Source organism: Narcine bancroftii, chromosome 5 (assembly GCF_036971445.1).
Source record: "Narcine bancroftii isolate sNarBan1 chromosome 5, sNarBan1.hap1, whole genome shotgun sequence".
NCBI lineage: Eukaryota > Metazoa > Chordata > Chondrichthyes > Torpediniformes > Narcinidae > Narcine > Narcine bancroftii.
In genome coordinates this window covers 167,450,218-167,468,361 of record NC_091473.1, presented here as the reverse complement: position 1 = coordinate 167,468,361, position 18,144 = coordinate 167,450,218, and the positions used below count along the sequence as shown (strand labels likewise).

Below are 18,144 nucleotides of genomic sequence, written 5' to 3'. Positions count from 1 at the left end.
ACCATTCCATGTTGACAAGAAAGTTCAAATTGTACTATTGAAAGTCAAACCCTTGAGTAAAATGGTGTATATTTCGTACATTATTTTCCCAATTGAAAATAGTTTAATGGATGTTATCTTTGATGCAACATATTTTAACTTACACATTTTAAAATGAACTCAGTGGAGGATTGAGTTGTTCAGTAGTCAAATGTAGCATTCCAACTCCTCTTGGTCTATTTTACAGAACTGTAAAACACAATATTAAATTTAATGTCCTGCTGCCACCCAAAAATATGGACACTATATCATAAGTCTTTGTAAATGATATTTTGATTAAGTGTCGCTTTTTCCGGGGAAACATGACACTCATTTGGAAGGTTTGTGACTTTTATTTTAATGTACAGTAATAAAGTTTTTACAAATATAAACAAGTACACAAACATTCAAATTATTTGTATGCAAGTGTTTCATTTAATGTTAGATTGAACAAGTGGCAAAATAGGCTCCACACTTGAAACTGAAGTAAATGAATGTCTTGTTAACAATCAGTCCAGTGTACTGTTGAGGCCATTAAATAAAACACTTACCAGAGAGTAACTTCACATGAATAAATTTTTTTAAAAATGGTTCATGAAAAATTTGTACAAAATAAATTAAGTCTATCAAAAATTAACTGCAAGTCAAATATTTTTGTGGCATTTTCTGTAAAATTAAAAATATTCCAATCAAATTGTTCAATCTACGCTATTTATTTACATCAGGCTGACAACAAGGACCAAACAACCAATATATGCAAGTTTATTCACAAACTGAATAAGCATCAGTGTAACATGCTGTAAAGTTTTAGTACTTACATTACAGATTGAACTATTTGCTCAGTTTCATTTGTAAAAAGTATAAATGGCCATCAGTTACAAGAGAGTAACTGTGACAAGTATCCAGATCTCTAATTCTGATTGCAAGACCTGAATTCTCATCAAACTACACCAGAAAAATGAGTGAAATGATTTAAAGCAGAAATGTGGCTTGAAAATAAACTTGCTTTAAAATTTGTGGGATCTTGGCCTTAAGGAGATGAAGAATTGTGGTTACTTGTAAGAAATTTAAAAAGTTAACAGTTTCAATTTTTAAACTATAATGAACATACATCTATCTGTTTATTAGTCTTTTACAAGTCCTTTCAGGATCAAGCAAAGATTTCAGGAAAAATAACAAATGAGGTGGTAGCATAACTAGATGGGTTCAATGTAAATGATTTGACAAAATTCTCCATTGAAATCATAAAAAATTAATGATGCTATTATTATTTTTGTTGTTGCTGCTGGCAAGACTGGCTTGGTGTGTCATTTGTGTTCCAGGAATTTTCCAAGCTTTTACTATAAATTAAATTTTGATCATAGCCAGGCGAATAATAACCATCAGTATATTGCCAATTCATATTTGGAGATGAAGCATACAATTGCTCAATTCCACTGGTTAGAAAACTCTGATGAGTAATTACATTGAAGTTTCTGTAGTTTGATTCTAATTGTGAATATGAGTGGAAGGAACTATTGTTGTATGCAAATCCTGCTCCTCCTTTTAAATTGATGCTGTCTTCTTTGACCAGTTGCAAAGAGGTTGCAGGAGTATCAGTTGTAGTCAGCTTCGAAGTTGCATCCCCTGATGGGGTACTCTGAAGGTCCTCGGGTGCTTGCAGTATGGATTCATCGGAGTGGCTGGTCTTTCCTTTAGTCCTTTGTACTTCAGTTTGTGAAATTTTAGAAACATGCAAAGCCTCAGATTTCTCACTACAGATTTCTATCTGTGGCGAGTTATCTTCAGAGTCCAGTGACATATCCTCCTCTTCATAGTTTCCTTCTGCGTCAGCATTTTCCACTTCTGCCAACTCCAAAGTATTGAAAGAAAATGTACCTGGCCATTAGAAATTACTGATAAAAATATATTTGTCAAATAATTCAGAAATAAAATTTAATATTTTAAACATGTCAAGGAATTCTTGGCATTGGATATCTATGAAAAACCTTAAACATTAATATCCTGATAAAATGATAATTTCACTGAGCCAGTCACTAAAATTATACAATCTTGTATTAACATCCTTTCTAAGTACACTGCAATGCAAAAGCCAATCACAACACCAGCTCCCCATGTTCACGTTATCATGATTTTTCTTGCATTTACCAGAATCAGTTTGCCAATTCGATGGCAACAAATTAAGAAAGACTGACAAATCATGAACTTGCATGATCAGTCTCAAGACTGGTTCAGGAGTCATTTTAATTAATTAGCTCCTACTACTACTCAATGGGGTTCAACTCTTAAGGCAATTTCACTTTACTATTTAAACAAAAACTAATCCTAATTTAGATTTTGCAATTACAACAGCAAAAAATATGCACGATTGGCGTAGTGGTTAAACCAATGCCTTTTCAGTGCCAGCAATTGGGATCGGGGTTCTAATCCCACGCTAAGGTGTTTGTACCTTCTCCCCGAGGGCTCAGGTTTCATCCCACCCTTCAAAATGGTGGGTAGGGTGTACCCTACACCAAGGGGTGTAGGGTAATTGGGCGACATGGACTGGTGGCCTGTTATCGTGCTGTATGCCTAAAGATTTTAAACTGCCAGCTTAATTCCCATGGAGCTCAATTCTTTTCCTAAAAAAGCATTCACCTTTGTAAACTTTATACCAGAGATTTACAATATCCAAGAATCCAAGACTTAAAATTATGGCATCTTTTAAAATCTTCCTTATTGTTATATCTACATACCCATGGATATTTTTACATATGACGAGAATTAAACAGGATAGCAAACATGACAAAAGTAATAATTTTTAAAAAGTGATTTTTCCAGACATTCAAAATTATATACACAATATTCTGAGTCTTTTCTCATTATTGCACTTGTGAAGATGCAAATCTTCTATATGCCTGCTTAATTCCACACCAACATAAATATTTTAATGCATTTTGTCTCAGTCTTTCCTCATTTTTCTTTCAGTAAACAAATAATTTATATTCAGTTCATTTATGTTGATTGGAATACAGGTCGAAGCATAAAACTCAGGGGTCTTCATTCAACATTTATTTGTAGTATTAAAATAGAAAATCTGCCAGCTTCCAGTACATTTTACTTGCCTTGCAAGCTATCCTGAGATCCTAATCTTACTGGCTGTTTATCTTCCTTGCTTGAACTATGATAGCCAATAATATTTGTGAAGTTTTTCACGAAGTCACCAACGCAAGTCCTGACCACTCCACACTCTGGGTAACTGGAAAAGAGCTCCAAAGATTTTTCTGGGAGAGAAAGAAAAAACAGAATATCAAGAACCAACCTAGTTAAACAAAAGAAGAGCTATTCCTGGAATGTAATACTTACCAGTCAGGAAAACCACATGTCTTTGCTGTATTGTCTGTGCTTGCAGTTTGATTAAACAATCTAATTCAATTGTATTTCGTGCTCTGGAGTCACAATCATGATAAGAAAGAATTTCTACTAAATTATTCTTCTGATATTTATTCAGAAGGGACAGAATGTTAAAGGCTGCTGCATTGGTCCTATAAGAGCATTAAAAAAATATTCCATTATTCACATGACAAAGTAAACATACAAAGCAGCATCTTTCTCATAACCGAAAAGGAGGCATTTCTACCTTGGCTCCCAAAACAATTATATCAATCTCATTCTCCCACTTACCTAAATGTTTCTTATGTACCCATCGACTCACCACATCTATTCCAGGGACAACTTGTTTAAAAATGGCCAATAAATCTACCAACCAGCACATGTCTGGGATGTGGGAGGGAACAAATATAGAAGGTAAACCCATGTTTACTCCCAGAATATGCAAACTCACTAGACAATCAAGTTTGAACCAGATCACTGGAGTCACACAAGGATTAATAGGACTTGAAATCACAGGATCCTGGGAAGTACTGGGAAACCTTTGTGTACATGTGCAAGAATCCCCCAAAGGCAGCAATGCAGGTCATTTAGAAGGAATTCAATAGACTTGCTTTGGTTGGGGTACAGATTTTTTTTTTAAAAAAGGGGATTTGGCACAGATTTAGAGAACATTGGCCAGGCTACATCTATAATATTTTCTGCAATTCTGGTTGCTACACAAAAGGATCTGATTGTATAGGAAAGCAAAGTCATCAGTATGTAGCCTGAGATGGAATATTTCCATTACAAGTGGAGACTAGATTGGAATTGTTTTCCTTGGAGTGCTAAAGGCAGAAAATTTGCTTCGTTGAAGTCAAACACACTGAATGACAAATGATAATATAGCCCATATGACCATTCCTTGTAAGATACAAAACTGGCAGGTAATAAAGAGGAACATAGAATCTTTGAAGCTCTTACAACTCTTATTAATTAAAATTGTATAATAGAAATTTCATTCGAGTTGAAAAACTTTTAGAATTTTTTTTAGTTACAATTCTAAAAGGGATTTGAAGCCTCAACTGGGAACACAATTTCGAAGTCAAAGGCTTCAATAATATACTGCTTTTTGAACATTTATAAAAACCCTAGCCATTAGAAATTAAAGAGTAGGGTTCTTACATAATACCCTGGAGAGATCCCAAAGTGGAATTCTTGCACACTAATTTTTGATGGAGGCCGACCGAGTAAGCCCCATGTTATTTGTATTCTAAGAGGTAATGCAGGCTTCAAAGCTCAGAGAGACCTAGGCAGATAATTTCAACTGCCTCTGGAGATTATGAGATCATACAGGTGTGGATGTCATCCTAGAAGCCTAAACCACTGGCTATCACTTTCAGATAGATCAGCTGGTTGTGTGGTGTCACAACAACAATGTTAGCAAAATAAAGGAAATTATTGTGGACTTCAGGAGGACACAACCCTGTCCTCATCAAGGAGCCAGTAATGGAGAGGGTCAAGAAGTTCAAATTCCTGGGTGTCAACATCTCCAAGGATCTGTCCTGGAGCCCCCACGTCAACACAATCACGAAGGTGATTTGTGAGGAGTTTGAGAAACCTCTTGAAAACTTAAACAGATGGGCTGTGGAGAGCATTCCGGCTGGTTGCATCACTATCTGGTAATGAGGTGCAATGGTCAGCACAAAAAGAACTCCAGAGGGTTATTAATTCTGTCTGCCACATCACGTACACCAGTCTTTACTCCATCAGGGACATCTACAAGAGGCGGTGTCTTAAGAAAGCAGCCTCTATCCTTCAAGGACCCTCACCACCCAGGCCATGCCCTCTTCACTTTGCTACCTCTAGGAAAAAGGTACAGGAGCCTGAACATTCAGCACAAGGACACCTTCTCTGCCATCAGATTCCCAAATGAACAGAGAACCGAAGACACTGCCTTATTTTGATATTTTTTCTTGCACTATTTTTATTTTGTACAGTGTGTTTTTTTTTAAAAAAGGTTTGCACTGTGATACTGCCGCAAAGCAACAAATTTAGTGACATGCTCATGATAAATTCTGATCAATTTCTAACAGTGCACAATTGGTGTAAGAATATTAATTATTTTAAACAGTAGGAGACAATATCAATAATAGTCCATAACAGCACTTGAAACATATTATAGCTTTTAAACAAACTATTAAATAGAAAGAACCAAGATGTTACCCACTAACCTTGCCAGCTCCTTTAACTTCTTGTGCATTTTGCAGTGAACCTTCCAGACCCATTTGCTTTCAGGAGTACTCAAATCTTTCAGGAACTCCAGAAATATCTGGAGCTTTTCTGGAAGGAATTTTTTTTACATTCTTAATAAAGAACAAGTGTTACAATGTAATACTTGAGATTTAACAAAAAATGTAACATATGAAAATATTTGCTTTGACTTTAGAAGATGGAACATCCTAATATTATGATTTTAATATTTTCAAGTACAAAAATTAAAAAAATTGAAGGCTTTGACCCAACCATTTTACAATTCCCAAATACGTCGGTGAAATGAAGAAAAAGAGCAATGAATCATTTTTTTTTAACCTCGTAAAATATTATTGTATGGATACATTTCCCAATGTGGGAAAGCAAAAGAATTCAAATCTGGGGTTAATATTTTTAAATAAAGTTATGTTTTAGAGCGGAGCTTGTAAAATTTGACAAAAGGAAGCAAAACCTAATTATTATTTTAAAATCCTATTGTTATCAATTTAATTTGGTTTTGTTCTAATGGCTAATCAAATATTTAAAATGGAAAACAAGTGATTGAGACTGGCGATGTAGCAAACCCAAGCTGTAGCAAACAACTTACCAACCGTAATGCATTCAGGATTCAGAACTGTTTCATCTGAAACCACAAAACCCCCAGACACAAAGAGTTCATTGTACGTATGATTCTGTACATCATCCAAGCTATCTACTCCAGCAAAACTGACACGAGACAACTTCTTTAATGAAGTCAAGAATGGGACCTGTAAATAAAATAAACTTCAAAAACAAGCAAAATACTTCCATTTTCATACAAATGTAAATACCTAAAATTTATTTTGTGATACAGTCTGTGGAAACTAGATCTTAATTGGTAATAGGACAAAAATGAAAATTCCTGCAGGAAGGAAATATAACTTCTGTTATTTGACAGGTTGGGATTTAAGTTTAGCACCCATATGAAATATTAATGGTATCGATGGTCAATCTTTCTCCATCTCACAAAATTACACTCAAACATATGTTTTCCTGACTACACAATACGTACCTTTGGCTAATTACATTTAAAAGCATTTAATCCTTACAGGAAGTGCAGGCAGATCAACTAATTTTGTTACGACTTGCATCAACATGCAGTACAATAGTTATGAATATCAGGCAACTTCCAGCAATAAATAAAACCTCAGAAGCCAACAGTACATTGCTTCTGGAGCAAAATGATTTGAAACTTGAATCTGACAGTTGTGTATCACATACACATATTTTCTCAAATTATTGATTAAAATTTAAATACCACTGCACTTCAGTGAGCTTTGAAGTATCAAAATTAATCAATTGCAAAATACTATAAAAGATGGACGTATCAGTTTCCATGAACTCATTTGTGCTCATGCTATCAAAGACCATCCTTTTTTTCTGCGTATCATTAACTCAGATTCTCTTCTCAAAATTGATTTGTCTGTCATTCGTTCCCAGTTCAGACAAAGGATCTCTGACATGAAATTAGCTTGATCAGGCAATAGCATTTTCTGTTTTTAATTATGGATTTATTTTTTTTACCTTTTGTACATGAAGTGCAATGTCTTCATTCTGAATTATAATTAATAATTTATCCACAGAACTAGCTTTTCTTTTCAAAAACTCCTTTGGATGACACTCTTTATTACCCAATCCAGTCAGGTATTCCTAAGTGATTCAGAAATAAAATAAGTTATTTTCAATAGTATGACATCACAGAATACTATTTAAAAATAATTGTACAGAGAATTATAATGAGACCTTTCCTCTCTATCTATTTTTTGCTCCTTCTGGCAATTTCAGTGAGGTCATTCAAAGCAGCAAAAGGATGTTTATGTGCCAATCACTCATGAACATCCATTGGTGATTTCATTAGTGCACTGGAATTCTGACACTTCTACACAAATGTCAATTACTTGTAAAATTAAGCAGAACAATCCACATAAAAACTGAAAACTTGCAACTTCGGTTAGATTTTTTTTAAACAGGAGATAATTTAAGAAACCAAAAAGGATAAATGTACGAGTAATATTCACAAGTCAAAGACACAGTATCAAATCCAAGAACTATCAGTATAATAAAACATTACTCAGTCCAACAGGAGTGTTTCTGCAACAACTCCCACCCAACTCTACTTAAAAGAATCTTGGATACTTAAAGAACATAGAACAGATCAGGCCCTTCACCCAACAATGTCTGTGTCAAACATGAAACCAAATTAAACTTAAATTCTGCTGCTTACATAGGATACATATCCCTCTATAATCATGTGCATGCAGTAGTGTCTTATCATTACTATCTTCTCTGTTTCCATTACTACCCCTGGCAGCCTGTTCCTGGCACCTCCCACTGTGCATAAAAAAACTGCCCACACATTTCCCTTAACCTCTGCACACCACCCACCCCACCAAACCTTTAAGCTGATATCCTCTAGTATCTGACGATTTACTCTGGGTAAACGATTCTGCCTACCTCATCCATGGCTCATAAATTTATAAACTAGAGAAGAAAACACGTTTTCCCAACTTCTCTCCATAGTTCACACCCTATAATCCAGGCAGCACCCTGATAAATCTCTGCGCTTTTTCCAAAATCCTTCCAGTAATAGGGTGGCCAGAACTGCACACAATACTCCAAGTGCAACCTACCCAAAGATTTTTTTGTTATTAGCACTGCCAAATGAACAGAATGGGATACAATGTTGCCTCTCATTTAGTTCTTGGGATCTGAAAATAGTAATATTTCCCATCTTTTGAACTTGCAAATTCTAGATTTCATTCAAATTTCAAGTTAATACATGAAGCAAGGTCCTAAAATATCAGTTAACATCATTTTCTTCTGTAAAACAAAATGACATATTTATTAGGACTGACTATACATTAATTTAGAGCCTTTAATGTAGAGGAGCATCACAGGGAACAACCTCAGACTCCTCCACCACAGATATAGTTTATGGCTGAGCTTTGTCAAATTCCAATTAAACATATATGTAATCAACCTTCCATTGCCAACTCAAGACAATTCAAGGAAACATGCACCATCTCTTCCTCATCATAAAGTTCACTCATGAAGTTGTTGTCATCTACTCCCAAGTAAATGTGCACAAAACTGAAGGCAGTACTCTGGACGGTGGGGGCAGGGGTTGGGAGGGGGGGAGGGGAATGGTCAGAGCTCTTATACTCAATATATCCATGCCAGAAATATACAAACTCTTCTAATAAAACACATACAACCCAAAACATTTAAGATGGTCAACATTTAGTTAATTCTGTGCATACATGAAATACAAATTACAGAAGGTATTACTTGTTTCACCATACCTTTATTTCTGCACACACCGAGGTTTTTTCTGCTTCATAAATGTAAAATTTCACTGTGTTCTTCTGAACATCCTTGATAATTTCAACTAGATTGCAAAATACTTCTGGGTTTAATTTTTGAATTAAGTTGGTTAGACATGGCTGTGGTTCAGGAAGTCCTCCAATACCACTGAATTCTTTCAATGGGCTTGTTTCCTGCTGACTCTCAAAGCTCGGAGTTTGATCCAGTATCAAGCATGCATCTTCTCCTACTGTAACTGTAGAATTTGAATCAGTAACCAAACCAAAGGTAAAATTATTTTGTTGAGGCGTTCGTTGCAACTGCTCAATATTCTCAGCAAGTGGGGTGTCACTTTCTGGAATCTTTTCAGACCACCTAGTATTTTCGCAGAGAATCGGTTCTTCATACATTTTGATGCACTGGTTGGATTCTTCCGTGATGGACACACAGGCTTTTCGCTTTGAATCTGTGATTGGCTGTACAACTTCACTGCAGACTGCAATCTTTCTTTGTGCCCCATGAGCTAATTCTGGCGATGGTGATGATGGACATGGATGGAAATTTGTGCAAGACACATCTGAACATGAGTCAGAAATTATTGAGTTCATTCTTTTGCGCAAATGTCTTATATAACTTTGGACAGGGACAGGTTGTAATTGAGTATTTGAATATTTGGAAAGCATCGAAACCTTCTGTGCCGCAGAAAACATCAGTCTTTTGTTGTCAGAGCTATATTGAACTTTCTCCCTCTTAAGTAATTGCTTAAGTTTGTCTGAGAATTTGTTGTACTCTAGTTTAACAGCATTTTCAATTGCTGAAGCTGGATCATCTTTTAGATCAAATAGATGGCCATTGGTCCCATAAGTTGCAACGGAATGATGGAAATCCTTGGAATATTCCTTTAAAATGCCACCTACTCCAATATCAGAATCTGAAGATGGCTGATAATGATTAATGTTGGACTTCCGATTTATAACGCGTGGATCATCAGGGCATGAATCCTCTGGTGGCAAATAGAACAGTTGTTCAATCCGTGATTTCATATCTACAAACGGAGACAGCTATTATCGTACACACTATAAACCTGAAATAGGTGTTCTCTTAACTTTTGAGATTTGGTACTCATCACTGGTTATTAAACCATAAAACCAAAAGTGCGGAGCAAAAATGTAAAAAAAATGACTTTAGCAAACTGATGGCCCATTAAGTGATATGAGGATATGTTAATTATTTAACTATGAAATCTTACAACACACAAGTACCTTACCAACTGCTCAAAATCTTTGCTGTAGTCCATTTTAAAAGACCTATTAGCAATTCTAATAAGAAACATTAACTTTTTTATTAATTCAAAACAACTTCAAATAATGCATTCTAGTATATGACTTATAAAATTAATTTTTATTATTGGGATTCAAGATAATTTAATTATTATCACAATGGTCCAGGCCTGGTGATGTAAAGAAAAAAAGTTTTTATAAAATGAGAAGATTCACATATAAAGTTTGGAAATCTATGATATCTGATTTAAAAAATAATAATTTCACAAACCTAATGGATGAAGGTGATCAATCAATTTTATAATCACTATATATAACCTTTTTATTCAAATATTATTATCTTACCAGTTATGGGAATAAGTTTCCAATTGATCTCACCAATGGTACAATCAGAGGTAGTTATCCTTTTGCTGTATAGCTGGTCATGGGAGGTATTTGTACAAGGACTACATCCTTCAGGACTGTTTATATTTTCCATGCTCTGCTCAACAACAGAAAAGAGATTGACAAATTCAGCAATGTAAATAAAAACTGATGTCTTCTTTAAGCTTCTCTCAGATATTCTCAAATTATACCCAAGCATTTAAATCCCTTTTCTTTGCAAAATTTGAAGAAAATAAAACAGAATAAAGTCTTGAGTGTTGTGGTAATGAAAACTTATCAATTTATTAGCATGGGTCAGGTAAACTGTCCAAGGTTGATGGAGGCATATTTTTTACTTTTCCTCACAATATAGAAAGCCATTTGGTTCACTGCCTCAAATCCAACTCTGGGCATTCCAACAGTTCTCTTCCTCCAGTTATTTTCCTGTTACCTATCCACTTCCACATGTCCATCAACAACCTCCCAAATCTCCCAAGGGACAATTTACAAGAGCCAATTAACCTGTTAATAATCTCAGGCCATACTCATGCATTTACATTCTGAAAGACAAAGCCAAGATAATTGTTTGGTCACATTCAAGTCTTCTTTGCTTTTGTACAATACAGCTTCATATATTGAAAGTAATCAAAAGGAGTTAAAAGTAATCAAAAGGAGTTAAAAGTAATCAAAAGGAGTTAAAAGTAACCAAAAGGAGTTAAAAGTAATCAAAAGCAGTTAAAAGTAACCAAAAGCAGTTAAAAGTAGGAAATTATCCAGTAGAAGAGTAAAACTTATTTTTGCAGGTAAGAGGTTTGGAGTGTCTCACAAGGCAGACCTGAATGTGGACATGGCAGTGTTTTGTGTTGAACCTCATGCTATATAACAAGGCAGCTGGATGCCCATTGATGTGTAGACACAAGTGACAGGTCAGGGAAGCTGGATTGATCATTGCTGCAAGGCTACAAGGGCATGCTGATGGGAGTCTACATGGGAACGGTGCATGATGTTGCATGTGATTTGAAAGTGTAAAGAATGTGTGGCCATCAAACATACAAAAGAAATATGTTCAAGTGTTGGAATGGTGGAACAGACTGATGTCTGTGAGAACTGAATGCTTGAGGGAAAATGAGCTTGTATTTACCAATACAATGTAATTTAGAAACATTGAATTCAGAAGAGATACACCAAAAACACTCTCGGACCCTATGAAAAATAAACATAGCTATTAATTTCAGAAAATATATACTGGTGTACTTTCGGTAAACTTCACTGCTATTAATAAAATCCTGGACACTTGGCATCATAAAGGGATCAAGTGTATTGTTCTGAACCAGGACAATTTATGTCATTTGAACAGCTAAAAAAAAGATATGATTTGTCAAATAGAACTTTCTTCTGCTATCTTCAATCTTTTTTAAGAGATAGTGTAGGACCTCCCAATGTGTAGTGACCTGGAGGCTCTTCTACAAAAGGGGATCACAAGTAAATTTAAATCTAAGATGTATTTCCTATCACAGAGCAATAGCCCAAAACCAGGCCTGCACAAATTGAGGGAAAGGTGGGAGATGGACTCAGGGAAAAAGGATTCAAAAACAATATTGGTCAAAATTGTGCTCTGATAATATGGCATCATTTATTAATGTCAGATACAGATTGGTACAATACAATTTTATGCATCAATTATACTTTACCCCACAAAAATTACACAGTTTAAAATCTGAAATTCCAGACTCGTGTTTTAGGTGTGGTATAGAGATTGGAACATTTATACATTCAACCTGGCTATGCACAGAAGTATGACTTGGCAGGAATTTTGACAACAATTATAGAAGTGGATTTTCTATTGGAACCACAACTTGTATTTATTGAGCAATCTTATGGCTATTGGCACAAACCTATCAAAATATCAAATACAGTTAGTTCATGAGGATTGCAGTAGTAGTAGCCAGGAAATCTATAGCTGTTAAATGGAAGTCTGACTCCCCACCCCCCCCCCCCCCCCACCCCTTATTACTCACTGTAACATGGAAATGCAAAATGTGCTCCCCTGGAAAAGATAACAATCTTAGAAAGAAGTATGATGTGTTTGTTAAAATATGGCAATCTTATTTGAATCATACTGGCTTAAGGATATAATTAACTTCCCCCAAAAGGTTTAAATAATATAGTTGGGTTAATACCATTGAATTCCTGAAGATCAAGATGTGGATTAATTAAGGCATGCTCAAACACCCCTTTTCTTCTGGACAATTTTTAAAGTTTTTTTTATGTTAACAGTTGGGAGGTGAGATTTTGGCAATCATACGAGACTCTAATTTTAAAATACTATTTATATGAGATATGCAATAATGTTCTATATAAGTAAAGGAAAAATTAAAAATATTCAAAAAACTTCACTATTACTGATGAAATCCTCTCAAATCAACTATTTGGTGGATAATTAATATTTTGTCATTTGAGTTTACCAGAAAATCAATGATCAATATTTTGTCTCACTCTGTATTGTTTTTACTTTACATCTTGCAAGCTTGTCATCTACTGCATGAAAACCATATTCTAATAAAAATAACTTATGGTGCATGCATAAATTTTGCAAAGAAAAGGGATTTAAATGCATAATGGTGCATATTAAGTTTAGGAATTAAATTTACAATTCCAAGAATCAGGTTTATGCCTTCTGTCCTATAGCTCACCAACCTCCCTCTACATAGGGAAGACCATGCACCATAATGAATCAATAGGAAGCAGCTGGAATACATAAATCTGTATATGGCTACACAAGCAATAGCCCAGATAATGGGAAAATTATTTCCAAATTTCTGGAATATTCAAAGATTTGAGAGAATGTTAGAACTATGGAAGAAATGTTGCTTGGAACCACAGCTATAAATATATATTATATATATCTATCTATTATATATATATATATATATATAAAAATAAAATATATATATATCTCTCTATAATATATATATCTATTTTATATATATATATATATATAGATATAGATAGATAGATAGATAGATATATATATATATATAAAACTATATGACCATTACAGTACGGAAGCAGGCCATCTCAGCCCTTCTAGTCCACACCAATTTAAGTAATCTCCTCTAGTCATGCCTACCTACTCCCTGTCCACAACCCTCCATGCATTTATCCAACCTTCTCTTAAATGACAAAATTGACCCTGCTGCAACCTCTTCCAGAAGGTCATTCCACTCAGCCACCACTCTGAGTGAAGAAGCCCGCTCTCATATTACTTCTAAATTTTTGCCCCCTAACCCTCAACTTATGACCCCTCATTCCAATCTCACCTACTCTCAAGGGGAAGAGACTATTCACATCTACTCTCTCTAACCCCCCTCATAATTTTAAATGCCTCTATCAAATCCCCCCTCAACTTCTATGTTCCAATGAATAAAGACCCATTCTACTCAATCTTTTTTTTGTATTCTAGATACTGTAATCCAGGCAAATCTTCTCTGGATCCCCTCTACCTTATTGATATCCTTCCTATAATTTGGGGACCAGAACTGCACACAACTTTGGCCTCACCAAAACCTTGAACAGTCTCAACATCACCTCCCAGCTCCTATATTCTATGCTTTGATTTATAAAGGTCAGTGGTAAAGCCTTCTTTACCACTCTGTCTACTTTCAAAGAACGATGAACCATTATTCCAAGATCTCTGTTCCTCTGCATGTCAATGCCCTCCCCTTCACTGCATCATATACAGCATACTAGAGAGAGAGAGAGAGAGAGAGAGAGAGAGAGAGAGAGAGAGAGAGAGACTGGTGATTTCAGAACAATAGATCCATGTTAGGGTCTGTCCAAAAGTGGAGGTAGTTATGCAAGTCAAAACAATAAATTACAGAAATACATTTGTTTTTTTTTTAACCCAATTCACCTGGCCTCTAACTTCCAAACAAGACCAACATCTATTTTATTTCTGAACACATCTTTGTGAAATTTCCCACATTTACTATTTATTAACATGAATTACAACTCTTTACTCAGCCTGTTATTCAGGAATTTGCAAGGAAGGAGCACACAATAAAGCACAGAGAGCAAGCCTTACCTCTGGATACTCTGCCTTCGAGCCTGATTGCAAACAATGTTCTCCAGAAGGCTGATCATTTGTTTTTATTCTGTAATTATCATGTGGTAAACTGGAGCCTTTGTCACCTAATCCAAGAGTTTCTTCTTCAACACCAAGAATAGTTTCTTTGTGGGAAAGTTCCTCTTTTGTTGCTTCATTCTGCGGCAAGGGTCCATCAATGCTTTGCTGATTCAGTTTTGATGCCTCTTCAACTGAAATATTACTTTGATCCCAATAATAATCTACATTATTTTGTTGAAGGTCAACACTGCTAGGTTTTCCTTCCTGGTTTAACTGAAAGTCTGTTCCAGTGTTCTGACAAGAGGAAGATTTAAGTACTTCACACAGGAGGCCAACCAGTTTTTGAGTATCTGGAGCCAATGTCGTGGCTTGATCTGTTCTTAAGTCAGTATCGCCAAAGACAAGTCCATTCATCATTTGAGGCACTATATCAGATAACTTTGATACATTCTCTTGCAATGATCCTGAAAAGATATTAGTAAAAAGAATGAAGTCTGTAGAATCTTGGATTGGTTGACTCAATTACACTTGATGAATTGAGCAACAACTGTGTCTATTCTGGCAAATGAAAACCCAGCCTTCTACAGAAACCAGAAAACCCGTTTCATTTCCAAAACATGAAAAAGCCAGCAGCACACTAGGAGTGCCAAGCAGAAAGTACACAAGTCACAACAGCAGTACTCCAAGCCCAATTTATCTACTAATATTGGCAGCAGCTCCTGAGTCAGATACATCATTGTACATTTCAAATCGCATGAGACTGGAAAGAATAGGCATCAAACTATTATTTGTTTAATTATTATCCGTTTCGGTGTTGTAATATTCAAGGAACGTAGTCTGCTTTAGTCACTTTAATGCAAGAGATATTCAAAGAACAGGATTCAAGCCATGAAAGGTTATCCATCACTAGATCGATTCACCATCTCTGGTGGTGATCTCATTGAATAAGGTTCGACGATTATCAAGGTAGTTACTAAGAGGCTGTTTTCATTTGGTGGCAAAGCCCAAAATGACAAAGGGAATGCTCTCAAAAAACAGACTGGACTATCAGGATTGAGAAAAGGAGTCATAACTCTCAGATATTGTCATTAGGTGGCCAGGAGTTTGTAGTCAGGAGTAAATCAGCAAAGCTTGGAATGGACTTGAAAAGGTCTGACATCTCTTGACAATGACTCTTTTAGCATTGGTTCTTTTGTAATGTCTGTATTGTAGCTGTGAAGTCAGCAAACTGGCTAATCAGACAACCACATTAAAGATTTTACACAGATGGAACTATCGAATTTGGATCAGGAAGATCGAGAGGAGATGAATGTCCCTTTCCCTAGAGAGGAGCTCATTGTGGGGAGGATGGTTTCCCCATGGAATTTTATAAAGAGTTCAAAGACCTCTTAATGCCCCTTCTTATGAAGGTGGTGGATCAGGCGGCTGAGTGGCATATCCTCCCAGAGTCTTTCTCAACACCAATCATCAGTGATCCCGTAAAAAGACAGGGACTCAATGAATCCCTCCTCTTATAGACCCATCTTGTTATTGAATGCAGATTACAAAATTGTAGCAAAAGGTTGGCAGTATATTGCCTAAATTAACGAATCTACATCAAGCTGATTTGTAGAAGAGGCAATTAGCAAACAACATAGCTAGATTGCTTAATATAGTACATCTGGCACAGTCAGGGGTGGATCAAATTGGAGTGGGACTTTTTGTTCAAGGTACTGAAGAAACTTGGACCTGGACAAACATTTATTAATTGGGTTAGGACACTACTATAAAACCAAAGCTAAAATGATTACAAACTGGCAGATGTTTCTATTGAGTCGGACCAGTAGGCAGAGCTGTCCATTGTCCCAAGCGTTGTTCACACTTGCCATTGAGCTGCTGGCTGAAGCCGTTCGGCAGGATCCAGTCATAAAGGGGTTCAAGGTGGGCCGTGGAACACAAAAATCAACCTATTTGCTGATGATGATATTTGACGGACACGGGGGGGGGGGGGTGGTGGGGGGGTGGTCGTTGGTTACGCTGAGGACCACACTGGAGGATTATAGAAAGGTCTCAGGGTATATAGCAAATTTGGACAAGAGAGACAAAGCCTTTGACAAAGGGGGATTATACACAATACCAACAGGGAAGTCAAATTCAAATGGCCGCAAGAAGCCATTAAATATCTGGGGATAAAAGAGGACAGGATTTATGCAACTTATAAAACTAAATGATCTCCTTTTGCTCCAAGATTGAGGAGGACCTCGATAGATGTAGAACTCTGCCCATAACTTTGGTGGACAGAGTTAACTGTGTTAAAATGAAGACGATGCCAAGGCTACAATATCTATTTCAGTCATTATCCATTCCGTTGCCCCAAGGCTTCTTTAAGATGCTCAGTAGATATGTCAGAAGGTTCCAGTGGAATGGTAAAGTGGCTAGAATCTCCATGGAAATGTTGATTTGGGATTGTAGATTGGTTCCTCAGCGTGACCAACGACCACCACCACCACCCCGGTGTCCGTCAAATATCATCATCAGCGAATAGGTTGATTTTTGTCTTCTACTGGCCCACCTTGAACCCATTATTACTGGGTGCCCCAGGTGAGGTTTATTGCCTCACTCTTTGAGGAAGGGCCCCCCCCCCCTTTCCTGGGCATAAACTGGACTACATTCAATAGGTGAAAAGCTCGCAGGAGAGTTTATATACAATTGGGACACTAAATTAATTTCAAAGAAAACAGATAACCCTCTACTAAACCATGTACTTCAGAAATGGAAAAAAATAAATCAATATATTGGACTGAAGGTGGAGATGTCTCTCAAAATGCCCTTGACCCAGAACAACTTAATACTCATTCTGGATAATAAGATTCTGGACACCTGGTGCCAGAAAGGGATCGAGTATATCGAGGATTGTTACAAGCAAGGACAGCTCATGTCATTCGAGCAGTTGAGAGACAAATATGATTTGTGTAATAGAACATTCTTCTGCTATCTGCAACCAAGATCTTTTTTTAAGGGAAAAATTGGGACCATCTATGGCCCTGGCCATGTGTGGTGACATGTACAATTTAAGGAGGAAATATGACACATTTGTTAGAGTATGGCAACCTTATCTGAAATATATTGGTATGCAGATATGACTATCCTCCTTTGGAACAAGGGTACTGAAACATCTGTTCCAACAGGGAAATGATTGGGATCAAAGAAGAAGTGGGATATGGAACAGACAACTTCCTCTTTTAGTTTTTTTTTATTCCTTTATCTTTGGTTACTTGGTCACCTTGGTTATTTTTTTTTCCTAGGTTTTTGTAGGGGTTGTTGACCCCAGCAGTATGTGACTTTATTCTCAGTTGTATTGGGGCAAGGTGGGGGGGTTGGGAAGGGGATAAAAATGGACTCTGTACATCATACTGGTGCTGTAAGAGATTGCAT

General features: G+C 36.2%; 1 protein-coding gene across 5 annotated transcripts in view; it reads right to left on the bottom strand.

Moving 5' to 3' along the window:
* The window catches only part of LOC138764156 (protein TASOR-like), an 86,326-nt gene that overhangs the window by 13,240 nt on the left and 54,942 nt on the right, over positions 1-18,144 (bottom strand). For 2 of the 5 annotated variants that reach the window (XM_069939644.1, XM_069939645.1), the window contains exons 15-23: positions 14,689-15,194; positions 10,587-10,722; positions 8,961-10,006; positions 7,183-7,308; positions 6,227-6,386; positions 5,601-5,709; positions 3,364-3,542; positions 3,123-3,281; positions 53-1,896 (exon numbers count right to left, since the gene is read on the bottom strand). In XM_069939644.1, coding sequence (XP_069795745.1) covers positions 1,286-1,896; positions 3,123-3,281; positions 3,364-3,542; positions 5,601-5,709; positions 6,227-6,386; positions 7,183-7,308; positions 8,961-10,006; positions 10,587-10,722; positions 14,689-15,194 — 3,032 coding nt within the window. In that variant the 3' untranslated portion in view covers positions 53-1,285. Of the gene's footprint in view, positions 1-52; positions 1,897-3,122; positions 3,282-3,363; positions 3,543-5,600; positions 5,710-6,226; positions 6,387-7,182; positions 7,309-8,960; positions 10,007-10,586; positions 10,723-14,688; positions 15,195-18,144 lie in introns of those variants that run through there. The other 3 variants (XR_011358006.1, XM_069939648.1, XM_069939647.1) reach the window with 3 other exon arrangements.